At 36.3% G+C, this 25965-nt stretch overlaps 3 protein-coding genes across 3 annotated transcripts in view; 1 reads left to right on the plus strand and 2 right to left on the minus strand.

The window, feature by feature from the left end:
• kti12 (KTI12 chromatin associated homolog) overlaps nt 1-624 on the minus strand; it is a 33747-nt gene extending 33123 nt beyond the window's left edge. Inside the window, 1 exon segment of the mRNA XM_032550712.1 lies at nt 405-624. Within this exon segment, the coding sequence (XP_032406603.1) occupies nt 405-555 (151 nt within the window). The 5' untranslated portion in view covers nt 556-624.
• Nucleotides 625-2165: 1541 nt separating this feature from the next.
• znf592 (zinc finger protein 592) lies at nt 2166-11114 on the minus strand. Its single transcript, XM_032545548.1, is given in 12 exon segments — nt 2166-4493; nt 4495-4926; nt 5322-5463; nt 5573-5685; nt 6054-6314; nt 6609-6768; nt 6858-7031; nt 7114-7292; nt 8332-9153; nt 9155-9253; nt 9255-10534; nt 10956-11114. Coding segments are annotated over 11 exon segments (3669 nt in total). The 5' UTR covers nt 10515-10534; nt 10956-11114; the 3' UTR covers nt 2166-4466.
• A 3535-nt stretch (nt 11115-14649) lies between these two features.
• slc28a1 (solute carrier family 28 member 1) lies at nt 14650-22600 on the plus strand. The gene is made up of 18 exons (XM_032548123.1): nt 14650-14986; nt 15229-15308; nt 15389-15465; nt 16540-16631; nt 16916-17105; nt 17206-17347; nt 17578-17691; nt 18311-18385; nt 18472-18552; nt 18655-18735; nt 18871-18996; nt 20383-20513; nt 20855-21023; nt 21145-21342; nt 21804-21885; nt 21996-22094; nt 22179-22284; nt 22393-22600. The coding sequence occupies exons 1-18, from the start codon at nt 14905-14907 to the stop codon at nt 22511-22513; spliced, it is 2046 nt and encodes a 681-aa protein (XP_032404014.1). The 5' UTR covers nt 14650-14904; the 3' UTR covers nt 22514-22600.
• The last annotated feature ends 3365 nt before the right edge of the window (nt 22601-25965 follow it).

A 25965-nucleotide genomic window follows, 5' to 3' on the forward strand; every position in this document is an offset into this window, starting at 1 on the left:
TATGATTTATGACTTGGTTTGCGCTATACATATTTGAACTTTTACAGTAAAGATAAAGGATTAAGGGCTATTGGTTTTATTAGCACAGGGGAGCCAGGAAGAAAAATTGTAACACACCTACAGTATGTCTGCATATATGAACCAGGTTTCAGATCACGTGTTTCGCTAATTTCCCACCAGCTGAAACGCGATTATATTTAAAAACCCGGATCAAGTATTTACATGCCACGGTATCCTGGTACTCGAATAAAACATGTCCGGGTCGCAAACAATTTAACAGAGTGGAATAAAGCCAAAGTATGACGCTAATAACTTTTAAGACGATTTGTCAGCGGGTCGGAAGGTTCAGAGAAAGCGAACAGCACCGAACAATAGTGAATGGGAACGAAGCTAGCCGAACTTGCCTGCATAAACACTGTTTCTATCAACGCCCAGAGCTCGGTCTCCAACAATGTGAACCTGTCGGTCGGTGGTCTCTTCAAAATGCGCCTTCAGTTCTTCTGTCCTCCGTGTTTTACCACTACACGGGTATCCGCACATTATTATTAGAGGCATAACAGATGCTGGTTAGTTTAGTAACATGGGGAGCAGCACGTTGATGCTCAGCTCTGTCACCCGGATATGATAAACAGACATGCCGAAAGGGGGCGCCAGGACATCCAAAGCCATCCATTATTAAAAATACATTAATAAAACACGCACTACATATAACTTCTTTGCTCTTTTTATTGAAACAGAAATATACAGCATGTTAAGAAGGGCACAGGTATATTTTGAATAACAAACACAAAGACGAATGGAATGTAATAAATATCACAAGAAAAAAAATACCTTGCTTAAATTAGTCATTTTTTTTTACTTGACAAAAATAATAGATCTCTGATCTTCATCAGTTGGTGCTCGTTTTGTTACAGGTAAGAGGTTGGTTTCTTCAAGCTGGATCTCCTCTTTCTCTATATTAAAACAAACAAACAATAAAAAACATATATATATATACTGTGAGATAGTGTAGTAATTGTAATAATAGCAAATAAGATGAAAATATTAGTAAGATATAACTTCATGTTAAATATTAATTATAATAAAATAGCCAAAACAACAATATAATAGTGGTAATAAAAATATTCACAAGAAATTACTGTAAAAACAGTAAAATAACACTAGTAATTGTAACCCTTAGATGTGAAAAAATGTACTAAATAATCATAAAATAATTTTATAATTAAATTATAATTGAATGAAATAATAATTTTATCATAATCAAATTAATTTAACTATAAACTATTTCATTTTAATTTAAGAATGATACAAAATAATACTACAAAAGCATTACATAAAAGCAATATAACATAGTGAAAAGGATAGTAACGATAAGTAGTAGCAGTAACAAAAATATTTCCAATCAAACAAGCTTACAGTAATTTAAATGATACAATGAATTAGCAGTAAACAATAATATAATAAAGTTAGACTAACATTTCCAGTGTCTGTTTTCTTGTTTGTTGAGCGGTCCTCAACATCTTGGTGATCAGTGCCTGCACATCTTCCACTCTGGCCACAGGATTCACATCTCTGTCTTCAGATGGAGCGTCAATATTCTCAAAGACAGTTTCCAGTAAGGAACTATCCACACTTTTCTTGCCCATGAAATGCCCTATAATAATAATAATAATAATAATAAAATGCAGACTCCCAATTAAAACTGCCTCTATTGAGACAAAATTAATTTTTTTCAGCAGTTTAAAATGTTCTTACCTGTTGCCCAAAGATTTCCTCTGGGATTCACCTTGAGCTGGGATACTTTGTTTTTCAGTTCGGTTAAATCGAGCATCACTGAGGTTGTCATCGCGACATAAGAGATAAGGATGAAAGAAGACAAAAATCCCCCTCTACAGATTGTTGTCATCCTGCTTCTCCCTTTGCTTATCGTAATAGTTTTATAATTAAAAATATTTGCAGCTCTCCAAATACGAGAAGAGGAATTTATACCAAGATGGGCTGGGCTTGATTTTCTGAAAGCATGAGGTCATCCTCTAGTGGTTGGTGCTTATTGGCTGGACACTGCTCATTTAGGTGACTTGTGTGAAGTGTGACCTGTCACTTTTAAATACCAGCGTCACCCAAATACAAATGTTTAATGCTGCAAAAACAAGACGGAGCAGATGTTTCATTAAATGCACCTGTTTATTTGTAAATACTTCATGTAAACGTAACAGCAAGGCATGTAGGCCACTGCATGCTGAACAGATGTAATGGCTTAGAGGATGCTGTGAATCCAGGTTTCATTCATCACTGTATGTACACGTTTCTTTTTCCTCTATACAAGTCCGCTTTCTACACTGTATCAAAAGTACAAATGTGTTTTACTGAATGTTATAAAAAGCTAAGTTGTGAACAGTTAACCCTTCCCACCTACAAGCAGATAAACTGCTATAGTGTGATTTTGAGCACTTAATAGAAAAGGTTCACTTGCTTATCAAGTCAATATGACCGTTAAACCTAAATATTCCCAAAATAATTTATAAAATTCATTAACATGGGAGAATACAAGTTCTAAAAATATAATTGCTTACATTGCACTGAGATTAACTTCAACCTGCCAAAGCCTCGGATCATTTAACAATCACTGCCATTTATAGTGGAGGTAGGAACCGTCACGTGGACAACACAAAACAAGAAGTACTGCTGCACAAATCAGAACCTGCAGACAACAAACATCCTTCATGATCGCAGATCCGCAAGTTAGTTTTCTCCTGGCATAATTCTGCATTCGATTGCGTCCACTGGGTTGGGGTTTAGAAAACAGTATCCTAGATGTAACACCATAGCTCACACTCACATCTTCTCTGGATTATCCAAATCTATGTACCCTGATTTGAAACTATCACTGACATTAACTTGTTGAAAAGATACACTTCTGGTGATATGAGGTATTTTCAATAATGCTGCAGCAAAACCTCAATACCTCAATGTCTCCTCCTCACACACGACACACAAAAGAAAAGTCAAATTTGGGATGACCAACACATATTTAACCATTAACATAAAGACATGAGCATTTTAAAACTGAGATGCACCAATCAAGCTTTTTATGCCCAGTGCCAACCGGATGATACAGATTTTTATTTTTTTTTGCTTTTAGGAATTTTAACACATAAAAAGTAAAATTCAACTTTAATAGCCTTTTGTTTATATTTGTCTATGGTCTTAAAAGTACTGTTCTTCTTTCTTTTTGTAGTTACGAGTACTACAATTAAAGTACAGCTAAATTCAAATGTTTTATGTTACAATAAATCAACAATAATCCTACTTGTTTGTGGCATTCAAAACTAAATTTTAGCTCATCACATTACCATCTATTGCATTTGTGAAAATAGAGACTTGACTTTTAAACAGATATTCCTGAGCATCCTGATGAGATGGGCTTTGAAAACACATTTAAAAGTAAAGATGAGCGCTGTTTTATGTGAAAAGTAAGATTAACATATTACTAACATGCAAAGTAAATTTACTTTAGTGAATAATGACAATACTGTTCTTTATAAAAAATACAAATAAAAATACTGGATTTGCTTAAATATACTGCACTCTTTTAAAATGACAAAAATGAAAAAGGCCCCAAAGCTTTGTACCCCAGTCCATTAAAATAACTAAAGTCATATGAGCCAAACGTATGCTTCAGCATCAAATCAATGTATAAAGCATGGAGTATTTTCTAGCTTTCATGGGACAAGAATTCAAGCGGACAGATGGACAAAGCTGTCCATTACAGATTTAACTTAAAAAACACACACACACACACACATGCACATTCAATTGGTAAATTGTGAACGTGCATACAGGGTCAATTTAGTTACCAATTAACTTAACTTTCACGTTTTGTGGATAATGTGAAGGATGTGAACTACCCCAAGTGTGCAACCTGAACACAGATAGGCATGCAGATACACAAAAACCAAGTTACACCTCAATCTCTACTTTAGATTTCAGAAAGAAGTTATTTTGAACGTAGTCGATTCTTTGAGGACAGTGCAAGCCACTGAATGCTGATTACAGTCACTACTGAATGCAACACAACACAAAAAGAGAAAAATTAGAAGACAATGTGCAAAAGAATACTGGCACAGACCGGTAGAGCTGCTGGAAGCTCAAAACAAACACGGCCAAACCGGTGAGCAAACAGATTCAGTTACAGCCCGTTACATTTTATGCTCTTGATCCACATGGGGGTTAATTATGAGCAAATCAGCGATCCATGTAAACACACACCACCTGGGCCAATAGCAGCTGTTAGTATGTGTTGCTACGACGTGGAGTTATTTTCTGGACAGGTGCACGTCAAGCTAAAGGGGAGCCACATAGTGTAGGTTCTGCGTCAAGCTGACGTTGAAGCACAAATCTGGCTCGACACCATAAAAAAAAAGGGCAAACAAATGCAGCTTTTTCTGGGACAGATGTAACCTTCACTACTGGGGAGAAGCTGAATCTGTCCTAGGAAAGAGTTTTTAATTTTAAATGAAAGTCTGAAGTGTTGGTGTAGGGAGGGTTTTCTGGCTCCTCATCCAGCGAGGGTTTAAAGTCATTCACATGAGCAGTCGCGGCTGATCCAGCCGACCGACCAACATCTCTCATCTCCTGCTCTTCTTCATCTTCCTTGGGATCTTTGACTTTGTGCACAATAAAAAGATGTCTATTAAGAGAAACCACAGATGTGAAACACAGACCACAGTGAAGGCACTGAGGAGTGTTTTCATCTGTTTTATGCTGAGGTATATGCTGATGGAACTCGGTACTGTCGTCCGTGATGAAACCGCACTTTGAACAGCGGAACTGAGTTTTAAGACGTTTAGCTGAAGGGGCGTCGAGATCACTGCGATCCGAGGTGTCAACCTGCCTGCGCCTGACTGGCGACGCTGATATTATCCCCTGAAGAAAATCATAAAACAACCGGTTAAAACTGTGATCACTACAATCTGTTACATTTTAACAATGGCCTGCAGGAACTCTTTTTTTGTTGTTGTTATTTTTACAAATAAAACTCACTGCTGTTAAAAAGTGTTTAGCCCTTTACAAATTTCTTATTTTGGCTTTTTTTTTTCCATCTCACGCAAAAGTTTCAAATCATAAAATTGCATTAACAGATGAAGATAAATAAGAGTAAGTACAAAAAGCTGTTTTCAAATTGTTTTTAGAGCGATAAATAAAAAAAAACAATGAAGGAAATCATAACTTGAAAGTAGGCTTTGCTACTTACTCGGTTCATCTTTGTCTGGTATTAAAAAAAAGCTTGATTATTTATCTATCTATTCATTTATACCTACCTTCCCTGAAGGGCTTTTGAACTCTTTGATGGATGTTTTGGGCATCTGCCTGAGATCAGGGTTTTTAATTCCATGCATAAGACTTATGTGGTTCTTCAACATCACGCTTGTTGTGAAGGTTGTCTTTGGATCTGTGCAGTACCTATGGAATACGGTCAAAGGTGAAAATCCTACTGTAAATTCTTTAAAAGCCAAAAAAAAAAAAAATCAGACAAGAGATTAATATAAACTGTGAGGTTGTTTAAACTTACCAACAAGAATAAATTCTTCTTTTACCATCATGTTCACTGCGAATGTGTCTCCTCAGACTGGTAGCTGTGTTGAACGACAGCTCACAGTGGCGACAAGGATATTTCTTCATTGACTGAGGTAAAAACATCAAACATAGTTCCAATGAGACGAGCTTGTAAAACTGCACCCACTTAACCACATTAAGAAACCTAAATATACCAAAAACCTGAACTTCATTGAGCACAATAACAATACTAGTACAATAAAAATCTGGTTTGTTGTACATTTATCTTTTCCTGAATGTTCTTAAGTCAGCAACTCACAGTTTTGTGAGTTGCCAGAGAAAGTGGATGAAATATAGCTTTTCTCCAGCTTTATGGAGGAAAGAGTAACACATCACTGAGCAAGTAGATCACATCATACTTTTTCATTTTCAATTGCCATTGGTAACATTTGTTATTAATTCTGACATTTTTTGACAGGTTGTAGTCAAACATTTACCTTTCCATGGTTGATCTTCATGTGAGAAACGTAGGATTCTCTTTCACCAAAGCACTGTAGACACTCGCCGCATGTCCACCCCCGAGGCTTAACGCGAGATTTGGCGTCCTGCTCTGACTTCTTCCTTAGACTGTCTGTGTTTTTACGAGTGATGTGACTCTTCTCCTGCTGGACAGGATGAGACTCTGGGAACCAATCCAGCCCTTCTTTTTCTTTACTGTCCTTTTCTGTCTCTGCCGTCAAATTTCCTACATGCACGTTCTGTCAGATGACAAACATACAGAGGAAATCACTCATTGCAGTTAAACACACCATACCTTATACTTTATAATAAATTAAGCTAAAAGAAAATTGTCACAAAATGCTTGTTTGAATAGAATCAGTAGTGTAACAAGACAAAACACCTGCAATTTGTGATTAAATTTCTCTCTCCTTAGTACAACTTGGAATATTTAAAAAGGTACAACATTTTTGGAAGTTAAACCCTCCCCAATTATGTAAAGGGAAATGATTGCAAACTTCAAAACAATAATAAGCAATATGTTTGGAACTAACCTTGAAGTGCTGCATCAACAGCCGCTTTTGTGGAAACACAGAGTTGCATTCTGGACACTTAAACACACATGTAACTCGCTTGTTGGCGTTTTCATGAAAATGTTGAAAAAAGTTGTGTTTTTTGTTGAAAAGTGCCTTGCAGGAACACTTAAATATCAACCTGCAAAAATACAAAAGAATAAATGTGTTGATAACTCTTAAAATGAAAAGTACAACTTAGAACTGTCCAACCATTTGCAGTTTACTTACTGAGGAGCTTGCTTGCTAGATTTGTGTTTATTTTTTAAATGTACTTCACAGCCATTAGAGGTCTTGAAGGCAACTGGACAGACTGAACACTTGTACAAGATCTCGCAGTGTTTCTCCTCAACGTGAGATTTTTGTCCTAAAAGGGTTCTGAAAACCATGTCACAGTGAAGACATCTGGAAGAAAATATATTAAGAAACACTATTATAACACCTTACTGTGAATTTTAAAAAACTATTGTTTCTTTACCCTACTTACTTGTACCAAGCTTTGCGAGCATAATGCAGACAGTTCTCCTTGACATGCTTCTGGATGTCAGCAGATCGACTCAGGGCGCCGCACTCAGGACAGCAGTAGGGGGACTTGTGGGCGTGGAGGCGCTGGTGAGTTCTGAAGCTGCACTTGTTTGGCAACAACATTGAGCAAACTTTACAAATCTGTTGTAATGAAAGAGAAGGACAACGTGGGGAAAAGAGCATAAAATGTATTAAAAATGTAAACAAAGAATAGATACTTCAACTTTATGGACTAAGTTTATGATTTACTTTTTTTTCCTATTACAGGAGCTGAACATACACATAACTTCTGTCTGTGATGCAGCTTAACCACAAAATGTGTTTAAATGCCAACTATAACCACAGAATATGAACAGACTGAATAGCGCAATCAAGGTCTGCCAAAGTTTGAAAAAGATACAGTTTCAACGACTGGCTGGAGTTTTGTACAAAGCAGAGAAGTGCAATAATATTGCTTCCCAAAGGCAGCTACACACAGCTGGTCAGCTGTCTGAAAAAAGGCTATTATACTTTCCCCACACTTACAAAAAATTGAAATTTTTCAGGAAATATTGCTGGTCCTGGAAACTATTGACTAAATGGGCAATATCCTTATTAAGCTGACGTTTTTTATAATTGCTACTATTAGCAAGGGATGAGCAATATATCACTTAAGCTGCTAATTGCAGGCTGTAACCGAACAGATGGCCCGATTAATTAAGCAGCCAAAATGAATTTGTTATACTTGTGTAACAAAATGGTAAAAAAGAGCATATAATGTGACATAAAAAAGGTTAGTTCATAGCTACTGTTAATCTAAATATTAATCTTTGTCTCAGTTTAAACCAAAATAATAAAAACTGTCAGCAGCAGGAATAATTGCTTCAGTTTTAAATATAAGCACTTACATCATATTATATTGTACATTTTGTTTACATTTTTTGCATTAACATTTTTTATAACATTAAATTTTAGAATCACAAGGGAAGGTTTCACTCTGACTCATGCGTTCTATAGATGAATGACTCCATTGCACTAAGCAGGTTGGCACTATATTTGAACATCTAGCTCTAAAGCCTTTACAATCTAGTTCTGCCTTCAAAACTTGATCACAGTATTGTTTCCTTTTTCTCTTGATTTAATCCACACTAACAAAGATGCAAAGTACACTTTCTCATACTTTTCCACCCCATTTACTCACCAGCCCTTCCACATCTTCTGACATCTTCTGGTAATGACCTGCAAGTGCTTTGTAGTCTGGCAACTGCTTGTTGCACTCCAGACAACGGAACCTGTTGCGAATCACACTGTCTGGGTATAAGGGCATGACGGGTTCACTGACTGGTGAGACTAATGTTGAGGGATATGGGCCCGTGTTCGTCGACTCAGAGCTCAGAGGTACAAACATCTGCTCCTCTGATATAGGCTTCAGATGGAGCTGCGTGCACTGCATCACGCTGCCGTTGCTTTTGTGCTCCCGTGCATGTGCCAACAGGGCGCATTTGTTAAAGAAAACCAGGGTCTTTGCGCAGTGCGTACATCCTACTTCGATCTGGACACTCCTCCTGTTGTAATGAAACGCCAGACTTCTCTCGACGCCAAACGAGTCGCCGCACTCGAGGCAGCAATATCCGTGAGGCGGAAGCTTGATGTTGCACTCTGGAGGGGGGCTCAGGTTAGGCACGTATACAGGCACTGGGTTGGCACTTGTCAAAAGCCTGTTTAGGGTTCCTGCAGCTGTGTTCGGGGCAGATGAACGGGGGAAAGGCGTGGCTGTTTTGACTTGATGCACCAGAGGGACAGTGCTGCAAACTGAGGAGGAAAGAATGTGTTGACTTTGTTGATGGGACGAGGGCCGGGCAGCAACTGAAGCAGCAACGCTGTGAGGGACCAAATTTAGACTTGCTAAGTGCATTGCTTTTGGAAGAAAGTTTGTGTTTGATGTGTGACCTGTCGTAGATGAAACTCTCTTTGGTTTCTGCACATCGTGTGCAACAGATCGTTGGACAGGGCGACTACTCCTAGTGGAACCCTGTCCTAAAACGTCTCGAGTTTTCCTCAGACCTTCTGGGCATTTTGGGTGAAGATGTGCATGCTGGGTTACTCCTGGGACTGCAATCAACTGGCTTGAGATTGACGAGGGGACACGTTGCAGAAGGAATCTTCACTGATCATGCTCTGCGATGGCGAGGATTCATAAGCAGAATGAATCTCGTCTGTTTCGGAGTCTGGAAGCACACTGGTCACTGTGCGTTTGATCTGACCAGAAGTGGTTTTAATAGTCTTAATTCTGACCCTGGGTATGGCTGGGGATGAAACAGATGCCACTGCAGGGGATGTTTTACCGCTGCTGTCACTGCAGAGGCTTACAGGGCTATCAGAGGGTTTCATTAACCGTTTCACTACTTCATTAGGACTCCTGGGGCTTCTTGGTGATATGGGTGCCATGTTATTAGCTTTAACGCAATCACTGTGCGATGCTGATGATTCTTTGGGATCAGTGTTCTCAATGGGATCCTTTTTAGTTTTTGGAGCAATTGGAGCATCATTAGATGAGGGCAATTCAGATGTCTGAAATTTGGCAGATGAATAAGAGTTGGTAACATCCTCTGTGTTTTGGGATTCTGTCTCTTTAAAGTTCTGCTCACTGCTTAAAGAGGTAAATGGACAACATGCTCTAGTGGTGTTCTCTGTTTCACCTCTGATATTGCTATCAGAGAGATGATCGTTGCTTCTGCCATTTTCTGGTGTGCTCTCTTTAGTGTTGTTGGGAGACGCATCGAACAAAAAAATATCTGATTTTTGTTCCCTGCCTGGAACTAAAGGTTCCACCAAAACCCGAGCTTCTAGACAACAAGGCCCCTCTTGTTTTGAAACCTTTTGGTTTTTGCTATACAATGCCTCTGCCTGAGGACTGTAGGGGGGACTAAAATGGGAAAGTGATGGAGAAAATACTGCTGTTTCATCAGGTTTCTGCTGAAGGGGAATTCCTCCAGGAAGGTTTCTTGAACTCTCCCCATTCAAATCAGCCTGAAATGAATTAGAAAAACTTGTGCTGGATGGTTCTACAGGCTTAATGCAAGCCTCCTGTCCCTTGTATCCATTCTGCAACCCTGGAGCTGAATGAAGCCGGTCACTGAAACCTTCAAGTGACTCTTGTCGACTTGTATTTTTCACTATAACACTAACAAGAGGAACATCTGCTGTTGTGGCAACTGGGTTACTGAGTAAGCTGTCATCCAGACAGATTACTGAGTGTTTTAGTTGATTATCTATCTCCTCGTGGCTTTCCTGGATGGCTTCTTTAGAATCCAGTCCAGTGGCATCTGGGATGTCAAAGGCTGCCAGAAGGTCATCAAAATCTGGGGTTTTCATGTCACCCATGTCTCTGCATTCTCATAAACCTATGGAAGACATCAGAAATTTGCACTAAATTACAATACAAGACTCATTCCATTTTCACAATGGTTTCAGCTTACTACACTCCAAAATTGACTTGAGTATTTACAGTTTCAAAAATATAACTTGTCTTAAAGGTTAAAAACAACTCCAGTGCTAACATTAGCATTAGCTACAAAGCCAAAACGTCTAAATAAGTTATCTTTTAAATGTAAGATGCATTAGCGCAAAATACATTCCTAAAACATTCACCAAGTGACAGTAAGATTGGGGCAAAAATGCATAGGCTGCGAGGTGAGTTGGCTAACATAGTACCTAGCTAAAACGAATCGGAGCCAGGCTAGCTAGCCAACAACAACATGCTAAAGCGAAAACATTTAAGCGAAGCAGTTAAATAATTTATTTATTTATGAAAATCACGCTTACCATTTGATACTCGTGTGCCCAACGATCTAGAATGCTGTTATATAGCAACTTAAATATAGTACAAAGTTCATACTGCTGTAGGGTATTATAGCTAAGCTATGCTAAACGCTGCTAACGTCAACTTGGTTTTCCTTTTTCCGTCTTGGGTGATTCAAACCCTCATGGCTGTCTTACAGGCAAAATGAGAAACTGGCTGCCGCTGAAACACACGATAGTAGTTCTCGAATATTACGTAGGTAAGCATAAATAAATTTTAAACCTGGATACAAGCAACCTTTAGGTGACTCTGAATGGATATAAGTTCTTTGTGGCCAATAGAAGCCAAAGAAGCCATGGCTACCCATATACATTTCTGACCAAAGACAGCTTTGAAATATAACACGATGATTAACTAAAATTTGTTTTTTAAACATTAAATATGTGACTTTCCCCTGTTTTAAGGCTTTACTATACATTTCTATAACAAGGATTATTTAATCAGAAATGTATTCCTTCAGTAACAAGCAGAATACTTGGGGACAAAAGGTGGACCCTTCAGGTTGTGAATGAGTCTTTCTTTAAAACAAAGGTGTTTTAGTACCTGTGTCTTTTTTAAGAGATGGACTTGGAAATGAATAGACAGACTGGGGCTTTGTCTGCCATATTGTTATTGTTGTTCTAGTCTGTCTTGGTGAAGAAAAAGGTTGTGCCATAAAGATAAGCTATTAATTATGTTTAATTTTCCACCCTCACCTACGCTCAAGAAATATTGATCATGACTGAAACTAGAACTTGGAAACAAATGGCTGAAATCAGTTTCCGATGCAGTGTGGCTGGACTCTTCTTGATTTGAAACAAGCATAGGACAGAGAAAACATGTGCATACATAACCAAGAACAAAATAAATTGTTTACCACTACTATTCTGTTTGAAGAGGAGTACTAAGAAGTGAACACTTATTTAGTCCTACCCTTTATCTAAATTAAATGAAATATATTACTTACCAACTCAATGATTATCAAAAATTTGTAATTAAAGCCAAGTTATAATATTCATGTGCATGTTCACATGTACTGTACTAAAGAGACAACAAATAAATTAGATTACATAGACAAAATGGTTGCAAACTTACTCATAACAAGAAAAGAAAATCTACTGATAATAGTAATAGTAATTAATGGCTTTGTAAATAACAACCGGACATGTAGCATCAGAATATTACCAACCATTTATAAATTCTTCTTAATCTGTGTTATATAACAATAAATCCAATTTAAAAAGACTCAGGAGCAACTCTAGAACTCTCTGAAGGAACTCAACAATGCCTTAGGATCCCTCAGTTTGAACTATAACAACAGGGATATCTGTCTGTTACCTTCACGAACCAAGAAGACGATCCAAGATTGATGGATAATGGTTTGATAAAGCAGAATACCTTTTTTATACTTGAATATAACTATGACTTGAGAACGCTTTGGATTTTGACCAATATACCGGTAAGACAAAACCTGCAAGACATAACTGAGGGAATTATTAACAACGTGTTCCGCTTCCCGCTAGTCACAGTGGGTAGAGCAGAAACACAACAACACGTCTAGTTCCTTGGAATCAGACGAAACAAGATACACACTATGGGAAAAATACACTGCGTGCAAAGTCAGCCACTATTTATGACATTAGGCCTATATTACAAATAAATTAATTAATAGTAAAGTACAATCCTAATTTTGTCTTCTTTGCTTTAGTGTCTCGTCTCTTTTTGTGTCCATTGCTCAGCAGATCATTGACTTGAGTATTTACAGTTTCAAATTGTTTGTAGCTACATAATTTAGCAGGTATAATGAAACAAATATTTAAAGTTACTGGACCTGAGTTTAATGGTTCTGTTGCTCAAACCTTTAACGGATCATTAAGCTCATGTAATAGGTTTAAGCATTTCAAAGGCTCTCTAAATATTAATCAGACACAACTAAGTAGCACTTTCTAAGCATCAACAATCATTTAATATATTCTTCCAGACAGGCATGTGTCCACATTGAGTGTTATGAACCATGGTATAGCTGCATTTTGCAACAAAACAGAACTTTATGTGGTGTAATAATGTTTTAGAACGGTTTAGAAACAATAAACAGCTACAGTACCTTGAAAAAAATGCTCACACATGTTGAACTTTTTTTTTTACTTCATTTTTTTTTGCTAATTAACAGCTACAAACCTTTACTGTGTTTTTATGTGATGGACCTACAAAAAGTAGCACTCAATTGTCAAGTGGAAGAAATGTCTTTGTAACTTTCATTTATTTATTTTTTGACCAAAATTGTTCTGCAAAATTTACAGAGAATAACAATCTGAAAAGTGTGATGTGAAGTTGTATTCAGATCCTTGTTGTAATAGTTTTTTAAGTTGTGTCTTTACCGGCTTTGTTCTTCTAAAGGCTGACATTCTTTTTTCCAAAATAGCTCAAGCTCAGTCGGATTGAACACAAGATGTCAGTGAACATCCATCTTTACCTTAAAAACTCTCAGTCAGATTTTGGTCGAGGTCATTCTAACACACAAATATGCATTGATCCAAAGATTTTCTTCTGGGCCTCCCAGAGGTTCCCAAAGATTTCCTGGGCCCCCCTATGAATTACAATAAAATCCCCCCCAAAAAAGAAAAGTAAAATCAATTGGGCACACACATCGTTCAACCAGACATAAACCTATACACATATTTTGTTTTCAAACTCCACTGAAGTTTATTTCACACTTCAGGTTGCAACAAAACACACTACAAACAATCTTTACAGTGAAACACTTTTGTGTAGGTGTTTTTTTTTTTTTCCATTCATCCATAATGCTTCCCCCTGCAATGGCACTGCACCCATTTGGGAACCATTGCATTGATCAACCATTACATTGTAACACTGGCTGCATGTTTAGAGTTATTGTCCTGCTGGTGGGCGAATATCTATCCCACTCTCAAGTCTATAATATGTGTTCCTTAGCATTTGTTTAGTTCCATCCATTTTCTGTTTCCCTCTCACTAAGAAAAAACATCCACAGCAAGATGCTGCCACTACCATGTTTCACATGGGGCATGGTGTGCTCAAGTTAGTTTTCCATCAATAAATCAAATCTCTGAATTACTGAAGTAAAATTACCAACAGGTGGACACTATTTTATTAATAGGTGAAATAAAACAATTGTAGAATAAAGTGTAAAAGAGGCTCAATGCAAATGCATGCCACACCTTTCAGATTTTTACTTTGGGAGTACCTTCCATCCACTTCACAGATTTGTATTATTTTTGAATGACTACAAAAACTCATAATAAAATACATTGAAGTTTATGATGGTTAACAAATGAAAAAATTCAAAGCATGCTGAAGGTTTGTTACAGACTGCTGCAATTTATTCAAGTCAGCAGACAAGTAATGTTGCTACTTCTTGTTTCAGTCATTTCATTCCAGTGTTTTCAATTTTTTACCTGTTCTTATTATGTATGGTTTTGTTATAGAGTGCAGATACACTTGAATCACAGGCAGGATACTTCCAATAATCTTCTGGCATTTCCAAAAAATAGGAGAGTAAATGTTTCTCTAAATGTTGTATTCCAGGTAATAAAACTGTAATAGATTTATTTAAGAACCTAATGGCATTTATACTCTTTTTATCACCCCCAAAAAAGTCTTTACAGTCAATAGTGTGTCATGGGTGTGTCCCTTCAAACTACTCCTTCAAAAGTTGAAAAGTTGAAAAAAATAACAACTTTCCATGATTCATCATTTACGTTCATCTTATCATTTATTGTTTTGGTAATTTGGTCAGTTAAAAACACAGTCAGCATGATGTGCAATCATGTGTTGTTTTGTAAGCTCCATTCTGTCATTTTCGCCAAGTGACGCTGATTCTAACCTCTGACTCGCACCTCCTAAAAAAGCAGTAAAAAAGGAGAAAAGAAATCATGCCTGTTAATTAATAATAGCATGCTTCCAGGGCAGAGTATATTTCCTGGAGGTGTGTTTTACAGTCCAGCATTTGACAGCTCGGTTTGGGAGGACACAGAAAGTAAGCCATTAGCTCTACTTTTCTTTGAATTGAACTATGTATTTTGAAATATTTTCACCTGGCTTTTTTTGGGGTTGTATGATAACCCTAAGGACTTTGTAGGCTTTTTTTTTTTTTAAACTGCTTTATCTCGTAGAGTTCCCAGAGGCTCGGCCTAAAAAAGCATTCTTGTTTGTTTGCAAGTTGAAGCTGCTTTTCACATTGGCTGCTGGGTAGAAGTAAATAATGATTATGTTTTTCAGTGGACGAAAACAGTGTCAAGCTTAAAAATCTAAGCCAAAACCCTGAAGATGGCATCGACAACCATGCTTATGAAGTTTTGGTAAGTATTTATTTCATTATCAGTCAAAGAAAGTAACACCGTATTCCTTTTGCTTTCATAAAATGCCTTTATCTTGCTAGGAGGAGAAAACTACTGACACAAACAGCATCAAAAGTCAGCCTGTAAAATCAGGAAAGAAACTAGGATCATACCTCAGGTTTGTCCGATTATGAAATTTAAGTTTTGTGTTGCAAACATAGAAACTGCTTTATAATTAGAGAGTCCTCCTGGATGTTATTGTTTATTATGCCTTGGAAGTCTAGTTTACACCTTTAGCATGTGGCTGACTGTATAAAAAAAATCTGAACAGCATTTCTGCACTCCTATTGCCTCATTCAACATGAAGTGTTAATTGCAGTACAGTGAACCGTCGCTATTTCGTGGTTCACCTTTCACGGTCTCGCTGCTTCACGGATTTGCGTCGTGCATTGTGTTCTGCTTTCTGATTGGCTAAACAGTCTCTCCGCTTCTTCTCTACCTGTGTGTCAACAACGTTGCGGTTTAATATGTACACGTACGTAAAACAGCTTGCCAAATTTAACTTAATCGATGGTGGCATGTCGGTTTATAAGAATTTTTTTGCCCAGAAGAAAAAAGAGCGACAGCAACTACCGATAACTGTTCTTCTCTCGAAAAAACACACCTGCGCCGCGGGCTTTAGAAGAAAAAAAAAAAAAACCCGCTACAGAGCGGAGTCAGGATGCAGCGGCTCAGTCAGAAGAGCAGTGAAATACACGCGAGTCACTATTTGTCCTACTGTACTTTTTTTTTTTGTCATAATCATTTTTTATTTTCTCCCGTTCTAATCCAATAACTCAGGTCGCGGTGGGGGGGGTTGCTGATCTCCGCAATTCGGGCGCAGGGAATCCGCCTTCAGTTCGTATTAAAATTATTATTTTACAGTACAGTAGTTATTTGTAAAAAAAAAAAAAAAAAAAAAGTTTATACAGTACTTTTTATTTGTTAAACAAATGTTTGGGCCTGTTAAAAGGTTTTGTTCTTTGGTTTCAATGTGTTATGGAGTATTTCATTGTATAATAATTGTAAAAAAAAATAATGGTTACTACTTCGCGGATTTCGCCTATCACGGTTTCTTTTTGGAACGTAACCCCCGCGAAAAACGAGGGTTCACTGTACATCCAAATCACGAAAACGTCAATCACTGAAGAAAGCATTAAAGAAAATGTAACATGCTTGTATTTTTAGTTTGTTTATTTGCTTAATCTTTCAGTAAGGTTTCCAAGCCAATTGATGCCACAGAACGTTACATCAAGGATCACTCCAAAATCTTTAAGTACATTGTGCTGGGCATACTCGGAGCAGGTAATAAACCAAGTCTATTCATTTAGCAGAGATTTATTTGGTAAGACAATGTGATAAAAGTACCATTGGTGGAAGTGGTTCTGCCTAACACAACAAACTAAATAATTCCAAGTCCTGCTATTGTACTATTTTAAAATATGTAATAGTTCGGTGGTGTTTGGAATCACTTATGTGGTACTTGTAATAGAAAAAAAGTTTGAAAACTAGTGCAGTAAGGACTTATACACATGTTTTTGTTTAGTTACAGTTATTACAAGTAGCTTATTTTGTACTCTTCCCTGCAGGATATGTGGCGTACTTCATTGCCGCCTGTGTGCTGAATTTCCAGAGGGCCATTGCTCTTGTAGTCCTAACTTGTCTGGCAATTGCTGCTGTATCATACGAACTTGTGAAGAAGCACAAGGGGAAAAGCATCAGCCGGTGTTTCAAACCCGCAGTTCGATGCTTCAAATCCAACCTGAAATGGCTAAAATGGTGAATAGTTTTAACATCTTTAATTCCAATGTATTCTGTGTTAAAGCAGCCCCCTAAACGATGGCACATGTTAAACATCTTGCTCTTTTGTGTCTGGCAGGGTTTTCATCCTAGCAGTTGTGGGCCTGCTTGTGGTGTGGCTTGCTTTAGACACAAGAAAACGTCCCCAGCAGCTTATCTCATTCGGAGGTGTGTGCATGTTTATCGTGCTTCTATTCCTCTTCTCGGCTCACAGGGCAATGGTGAGTTCCCTTAGGCACGCACCGGCTCTAATCAACGATGAATAGTCCTTTACAACTCTTTTAAAACATGCATGGCTTCTATCAGTCACGTTTTCTGTTTCACAGAGACCTTGGATATGACTAAGCTTGGTTGCTCTCGTGATTTAATGATTCAGCTGAAGTGCCTCCCTGTATTAAGTGAATGAACATGCCCCAATAAAGTGATAAAGATAACAGCTTTGTTTTTGTAGATCTCATGGAGGCCAGTGTTTTGGGGTCTGGGACTGCAGTTCTGTATTGGACTGTTCATTATAAGAACCCAACCAGGTCTTGTAGCCTTCGATTGGCTTGGAAAACAAGTGCAGGTATGACTTTGTTTTTGTGGATTAAATGAGTCCATTAAAGAAAATATAGAAACAATACCATTTTTTGTTGTTGTACATTCACAAATAGGCTTCAGCTTTCTATTAATGCATATAAAGAACAGTATATATTATAAACAAACAACATTTTTAAATAATATGAATATCTACATTATATAAGTAATAATAAAAGTATTCATTTTTTTAGTTTTTTAATATGTCCATATGTGCGCTTCTATTTCTCTGACAATTTTCCCACTGAGTGACAGAGATTATTCTATTCTCAAAACATTGTTTCTCTCTACTACATGCTTTCTTTATATGATAAACAGAGTTAGTGATGTAATATTTAACTAAGTGAATCTACATACACTCTTATCTTCAGCAATTTTATTGAGCATCCAGGTCTAAGTCAGCAGAATATGAGTACACACGTGCCTCCTAATTACTTTTTAAAGTGTGCTTCAACTATCTATAAAGTTGTAAATTAACTTCATGTGATAAAACAGAACAACTACTTGTCATCTCCCTGCATGTACTTATAAAGTTAATAACAATTTTAAATAATTTACCCCTGTTTCTTTTATTACCTTTCTTTCATTTGTGCACCATATGATCACAGATTTTCCTTGACTACACCAAAGAGGGATCATCGTTTGTTTTCGGTGACCTGATTGGCAACATTTTTGCCTTTCAAGTGAGTGTGTAGGAAAACTCAAAAATATGAGCACTTCAAGTACCAAGTGCTGAATGTACTGAACTAATTTATGACTTTCCTGTCAGGCTTTACCCATCGTCGTGTTCTTCAGCAGCATTATGTCTGTCCTTTACTTTCTGGGTGCAATGCAGTGGCTCATTTTAAAGGTAAAAAATGTCTCTTAAAGCATCACACATATTTCTGTAGGTCTCTGTGTGTGTGTGCTATAATGTACTGTAACTCGAAGCCATGTGTTTTTGTCCATGCAGATCTCATGGGCTATGCAGATAACGCTGGGAACCTCGCCCACTGAGACCTTAAGCGTGGCAGGAAACATATTTGTTGGGCAGGTATGCCCTTCATCATTTTGCATCACTTTAAATGGAATATTCTTAGTTTGGCAAGCAAATCAAGAATGATATCAAATGTAGAAAAAAGCTGAAGTTTTTAAATATGCCTAATTGCTGTTTATGTTTTTGCATTAGACTGAAGCTCCGCTGCTGATTCGACCCTATTTGAAGGACATGACCAAATCAGAGATCCATGCTGTTATGACTGGTGGTTTTGCTACTATTGCAGGCAGCGTCATGGGGGCGTTCATCTCATTTGGGGTGAGATAAAGTTCTTCACATGCCAGCATATTACAGGCACAGGCAGGTATCAAATTAAAATGTTCCACCTGTTCTCATTTAAAAAAAAAAAAAAAAAAAGCAACCCTTTAATCTGTTGCCCATTAGATATTTGGAATGTATTTTCTATACAAAAGGGTACTAGTTTATAGTAATAAAAAGTAAAATATAAAGGAAGTAGAGAGTGAATGAAAATATACAAATGTAAATTCATAAAAGGCATGTTCAGGTAATTAATTTAAACAAAATGAAGGCAGCTTGTACGCCAAAAGTCGTGGTGCACATTACACAATATTACGTCCAGGGCCCTTGACTGTGGATGGTGGCGCTGATGCTGAAACCTCTTTCACTTCATTGTAGGTTAGAGTCTTGGTTGCTGCAGTGTTGTTTGGACACACTGAGGCTGTGTCCAAGCCTGAGTTGAAAGAAAAAATCTTCAACACCAGATTCTTGATTTTCAACCTCATTGGATTTATTGGTTTTATCATCACTTCACAAAGGAAAAGAACTAGTTAAATACACCTTTAAAATTCCCAAAATAATATTACATTGACATTCTGACAATGGTAAGAAAATATGAAGGTCATACTATGACCACTATAATCTTGATTGGTCTTTGTTGCCTTAAGCAGAGTACTCCCAACTCCCTGTGCACAAATTGGGAGTATTCTGGGCTGGCAGGGGTTGTAGTTGACCTACAACATGTCAACAATAAAAACTGACTTCAAAAGATTACAATAAACTCAGTAGGTGCAAAAAAACTGTCGAAAAGGTTAACATAAACTTTCATGTTTTATGAAAGATCAGAACTTTCATGAACCATAGAAAATCTTTTTGTGCTGTACAAATTATTCTCTCCTCCCCAGAGAAGGCTTGTAAAGATAAGTTCTTCTGTGGAAATAAACTTAAAAGAGCAGAACTCTGTGTTCCTGCCTGCTAAGTTTGTATTAAGACTGAACCACATTGAAGCAGTTTTGATTATGTGTTGCGCTTTCTTTCTTGCACAATGACAATAAAAGGAATTCTGATTTGTCTCTAATGTTCAAATTTGCCTGCAACATACTGGGAGATGATTTAAAAGACTTCAAACTAAACTTTACATATGCAAACCTACCATCACTTTCTGAACATAACAACATGTGTCCTATAAAGAAGGTACAGGTTTTATGCAATCTATCTTTTAAAATTTTATTGAACATGAGGAAAATGCTGACAATGTGTAATATTTAGAAAACAAAGACTGGAATTTGCTGATGTCAGTATATGTGAAATATTAAAATTAATCTGCAGAAATGTTCTTAAATTTAGCAAAACGTAGCAAAACCTGGGTAAAACATGTTGAGTATATGCAAACTTGATCTTTTTCAGATTGATGCGTCTTCGTTGATATCGGCCTCTGTGATGGCTGCACCATGTGCTTTGGCTATGTCTAAGCTGTCCTATCCCGAGACAGAAGAGAGTCCGTTTAATTCAGAAAAGAACATCAAAGTGGCTGCTGGGTGAGTTTGCACTTTCAGAGCATTCTATTGTGTTGTGAAATAGTAATCATCACTGTTAGTAAGTCATGCAGTCTTGAGCCACACCCAAACCCGATTATTACCAACAAGGGTTACCTCTTTAACTTTAATGATAAAGTAAACATCACTGGAAAACTAACAGAATATTCTGATTCTGAGATATCTTTGATCAGAATGAATTGTTTTTCTTATCTTTTTTTGACTATCTAAAACATTTAGGTGTAAAAACACACAAAATAAAGGTGCAAATATTCTTTTCACAGCACTGATTTAGTTGTTTGCTTTGTGTGTAAAATTGTTTTACAATTTATTTATCTTTGTAGAGATGAACAGAACATTTTGGAGGCTGCTAGCAGTGGTGCATCTGCATCTATAGGCCTTGTTGCTAACATTGCAGCTAATCTCATAGCATTTCTTGCTATCCTGGGCTTCATAAATAGCGCGTTGAGTTGGCTTGGAGGTATGGTTGGATATCCTGAAATCACCTTTGAGGTAACAGAAGCTAAACTTGCTACTTTACAGTTAATTATTGCAGTATAATTTAGTAATTAAAAAAAAAGAAGGTGCAAGCAATCAGGTATATATTTAATTATTTCTTTGTTGCTGTTTGCAGTTAATTTGCTCATATGTGTTCATGCCCATTACCTTCATGATGGGAATACCATATGATGAGAGTTTCACCGTGGCTGAGCTTATTGGTACAAAGCTCTTCCTCAATGAGTTTGTCGCTTATCAGAAGCTGTCGGATCTGAAGAGTAACAGACTCAAAGGACTTGATGAAGTGATTGGAGGCAAAAGAATGTGGATATCTGTAAGTATTACAGGTGTAACTTAATAAATTACATCAGAAGTTAATTTATTTTAGTAATTTATTTCAACAAGTAAAATCCATATATTATGTAATTTTAACTTTACATATAGTGACATACTTCAAGCGTTTATTTCTGTTAATTTTGATAATTGTAATTTATAGCTAATGAGAAGCCAAAATTCTTAGAAACATGTAGCATTACGTAAACCAATATAAAAAGCTTTTTAATGTAGATAAATTATGTTTGGGTCTAAATATTGATGTTGAAAACTACTGAATTGACTGTTGTTCAGCAGACACAATACTCTGACAGAGAATTGTTGAGAAAAAGCATTTCCTTGATATTTAAATTAATTTGAATGCATTTCTAAGAACATAGGGCAAAAAAACAGAAGGAAAATAATGTTAAAGCGCCAAAAACCCCCCAAAAACCAAAAAAAACCATGATTCTCTTGTTTCAGGTTCGTTCGGAGATAATTACAACTTATGCTCTCTGTGGATTTGCCAATTTCAGCTCACTCGGCATTGTGATTGGAGGCTTGTGTGAGCATCTTTGTTTTACATTATCATGTTGTTGTTTTTTTAAACCCATAATTGAGTCTTTGTTACAGTAATATTTTCCTTTCTTTTCTTTTCTCACATTATTCTTATAGCTGCCATATGCCCACCAAGAAGAAGTGACATCTCAGCTCTGGTGGTGAGAGCCATGATCACTGGGACTTGTGCGTCTCTAGTCAACGCTTGCATTGCTGGTAAAAGTCAAAAATTTGTTTTTGTGCAATTTCAGAGTCTGTTTCAAGGCAATGTAATAGACCAGATGTAACGTTGCTTTTCAGGACTCCTCTTTGTTCCCCCACTTGACTGTGTGCAGTTGTTTAAAACGTCTCCCTTCGCTGATACTGATGAAAATATTAAAAAGTGCTGCCAAGACTTATTTGAAAGGTACACATTTCTATTTTTATTTATGTAGTTCTTTATGATAACTGTGCAATAAAAGAAAGGTTGTATGATACATCAGATTTGTTCTTATATTTCTAATTTGTTTTGCAGCACCATAAACAATGGCACCATCTGGTTTGAGGAACCTTGGAATACTGTTCAAAATGTCACAATATTTTTGTCAAACTGTTGCCAGTGTTGTAACATTAATGATGTGTCAGGTTGTATGTAGACATGGCCAGCACAAAGAAAAAAATCCTCATGAAGTTTGCACTTGCAGCCTTTTAAAGCTGCTAAACTTCCTATAGCAAAAAAAAAAAAAGAAGTAAATAAATAATAATCTTTGTGAGTTCCACCTGTTGATGAAGAGGCAACTGTAATTCAAACATTATGCCAAAAAGATCAAAACTGTTAGAAGGCATTTTGTGTGGATCTGTTTTAGGCAGGTTCGTATTATTTTTAGTTGAGTAGATGTTTTCTTTCAAAAGGGAAAATATACGTACATCTGTCAAGGGCATAAAAAGAAATGTGGAAAAAGTGGTAATGTTAGTTTCAGTGTTAAATTACAATGCAAGTAGTTTTTCTTTTTGTTGTCAAAAAGAGAAAGTTATATCAGACTTGATTTTCTGTTCATTTTTAAACACATAAAAGTACATCTCTGGCAAAGACAAAAGAAAAATTGGTCTGACTTTTCATATTATTAAGAATAATCTTAGAATAACCTTAAAAGCATAAAAAGATCAAATAACCCCTTATTTAGTATTTTCTTTTTTTGTTTGTTCAGTTAGTTTTTTATTACAGGGTTTCTGATAAGAGTCTGATTACCAAAACATGCCTAATTTCAACTGGTAATTAGCAAATGTATTTGGATTCTTTTTATTTTCTGCATGCAGCCCAGCTTCTTTCTATGCAAGTGTATATATATATATATATATATAGTAGTAGGAATAAAAAATGTAAAGGTTTTAATATTTGACATAGGAAATATTTTTTGATCTTTTTTTTATTAAATTTGCTGTAATTTAATTTATTTAACACAAGTGAAGAACTTATTTTGCTTCAATAATTTATTAAATCCAAACTTTGGTGAATGTAAAAAGGTTGAATTAAAGTGTGAAGCAAATTTCAATACTGCTGATAATTGCAAAGTTGAATACGAACTTCTGAAAAGATTTGTAAATAAAACTAATGCTTGGATTTGATATGATTTTATGCATTTATTTAAAAAAGAAAAAAATACATCAGCTGACATTCTGTAAGATACCTAAGAGAGCACTCAGTGCAAACAATCAGTTTTCTACATCTTTCCCCTCAAGAACATGTAACTTTTCTTCACACAGATGTTAGATTTTGTCCTTTATATGTACACATAAAAGCAATCTTTTGCCTCATTTAAAACATTTCCCCAATTGTTGTGCTTTCTGGGAGTATTACAGATTCATGCAGTATGAAGAAATACTTTGAAATTTGAAACTTCATTAATCATTAGCACTGAACCCATTCCAGAAATTCCTGAACATTTCTATTTTTTATGTCAATTCTAAAGAAAAGGCTTTTGTTAAAAATTGGTCAGATTTCTAGCTTTCTTTTCTACTCAATCTTATTGTTTAAGATAAAATGCAGGAAAAGGAATCAAAGGATTCTTAAAAATTATTCCTGCTATTTTGTTGCTACTTTATTATTCAGCTACAGTTCACAAGTTAAGCTAATACAGCACCTTTTTACACCTATTGGCACTACAGATAATGATTTGTAAAAATTCATAAATTCTGCTTTAATTGCAACAACATACCAGGGATTTTGTTAAAACAATTGTGCTATCACAATGAAATGTGGATTTATTTCAACACATTTCATAAATCTTTCACAGCAGTCCTCATAAACGTGGAAAATATGATTTTCTGAACATTCACTGGGATTGTTTTACATTCAAACATATTGATTTGCAGATCAATTTACAAAAACATGACCTCAAATTCTGCAAAAAGTGATGAAACATACTGACTTGTAATAAATAGACTATATATATACATATATATATATATAGTAATTATAAAACCAAAAGCAAAGTGCCCAATGAAACCTTTAATGTAATGCTGCTTTTCCACAGCGTGTGTTGGACTTTGGTGTTTAAAGAAATTAAACAAGATGCAATGGCAGCTTTAAGTGTACTACTATTTTTGGGGCCTGCCATGCAAAGCAATGGCAGGAACCTATTGCTATTCTCCCAATTCTTTATTTTTCATCCGTAACCGTTAATGCGGCTCGTACCGCTGCGTGCACACCTACAAATGAGGTATCAAAACGTGCAGAAAATTCACGCCATTGGAGCTATTACTTTTGGTGGGATTCGGGGTTAACATGGCGACATAATTCGCAAAAAACTACGAAAAAAACCCCATTATAAGTCAATGGGAAAAATCCTAGAAATACTCTATTTTTGAGGATTTTCTGTGTTGTCACGAATTCACGTAGAAATGCCATTCAAATTTCATTTTGTAGATACGTCTGTGATCTCTTCGAAAGTGAAGACGGCTCGTCGATACCAATTACGGTTTGTCCACAATTTGTCTCTAAGCGACCCAAAGTTTCTCATTTTTCCTAAAATTAGAGTGCGTCTCTCACTGATTAGAGTGAGAAATCAAGAGAACTTTTTCACCCCAAAATAATTTTGAAATCGCCATCACGCCCACAAATATCGCACGATTGGTATCAAAATCGGTCCTCACATTGATACGCATGTCTGCTCCGGTAAAATGTTTTCGAAATTTATCTAGATCGTACGGTTTTCTGTCACGGTGCTTCAGAGCAAAGTCATGCGACAGGATTTTCTAGGCTGTCTCAGGCTCTGTCACCAACAGTTCACACCTTGGTGAGAAACTTATTTAACATAGCAACGGAACTCAAGAGGCTATTGGCTGCTGATTAGGACTACAAATACGCATCACTGTAGTTCTATCTATAGTGGAACCCTCAGTTGAAACAGATCAGGACTGAACTGGCCTTTAGAACTACTTGCTGCTATGGGCTGTATATAACTGATTTAACTCAGTAACTGTTACACATGGGATTAGTTTGGAACTTTAAAATTAAGCATAATAATAATTTCAAAATAAAAGCCTTGAATATAACAAAAATTCCAAAATAAAAGCCTTGAATATTTTTACATGACGTAATTGCTCTTTTTGGCTTTCTTTGACTTTTTCATCCAAAGCACTGTTACACATGGTATTAGTTTGGAACTTTGAAATGAAGCATACTGAAAATTTCAAAATAAAAGCCTTGAGAATTTTTACATGAGATTATTGCTGTTTTGAGCATTATATAACTGATTTTATACAATGACTGTTATTCATGGGATTAGGTTGGCCCTTTGAAATGAAGTTTAACAAAAATTCCAAAATAAAAGCCTTTAATATTTTTACATCAACTACTTGCGTTTTCAGCATTATATAACTGATTTAACCCAATGACTATTACACATGGGATTAGGTTGGCCCTTTGAAATGAAGCTTAACAAAAATTTCAAAATAAAAGCCTTTAATATTTTTAAATCAACTACTTGTGTTTTGAGCATTATATAACTGATTTACCCAATGACTATTAGACATGGGTTTATTGGGGCAATAAAAATTAAGCTTAATGAAAATTTCAAAATAAAAGCCTTGAATATTTTTACATCAT

This window comes from Xiphophorus hellerii, chromosome 2 (assembly GCF_003331165.1).
Source record: "Xiphophorus hellerii strain 12219 chromosome 2, Xiphophorus_hellerii-4.1, whole genome shotgun sequence".
Classification (NCBI taxonomy): Eukaryota; Metazoa; Chordata; class Actinopteri; order Cyprinodontiformes; family Poeciliidae; genus Xiphophorus; species Xiphophorus hellerii.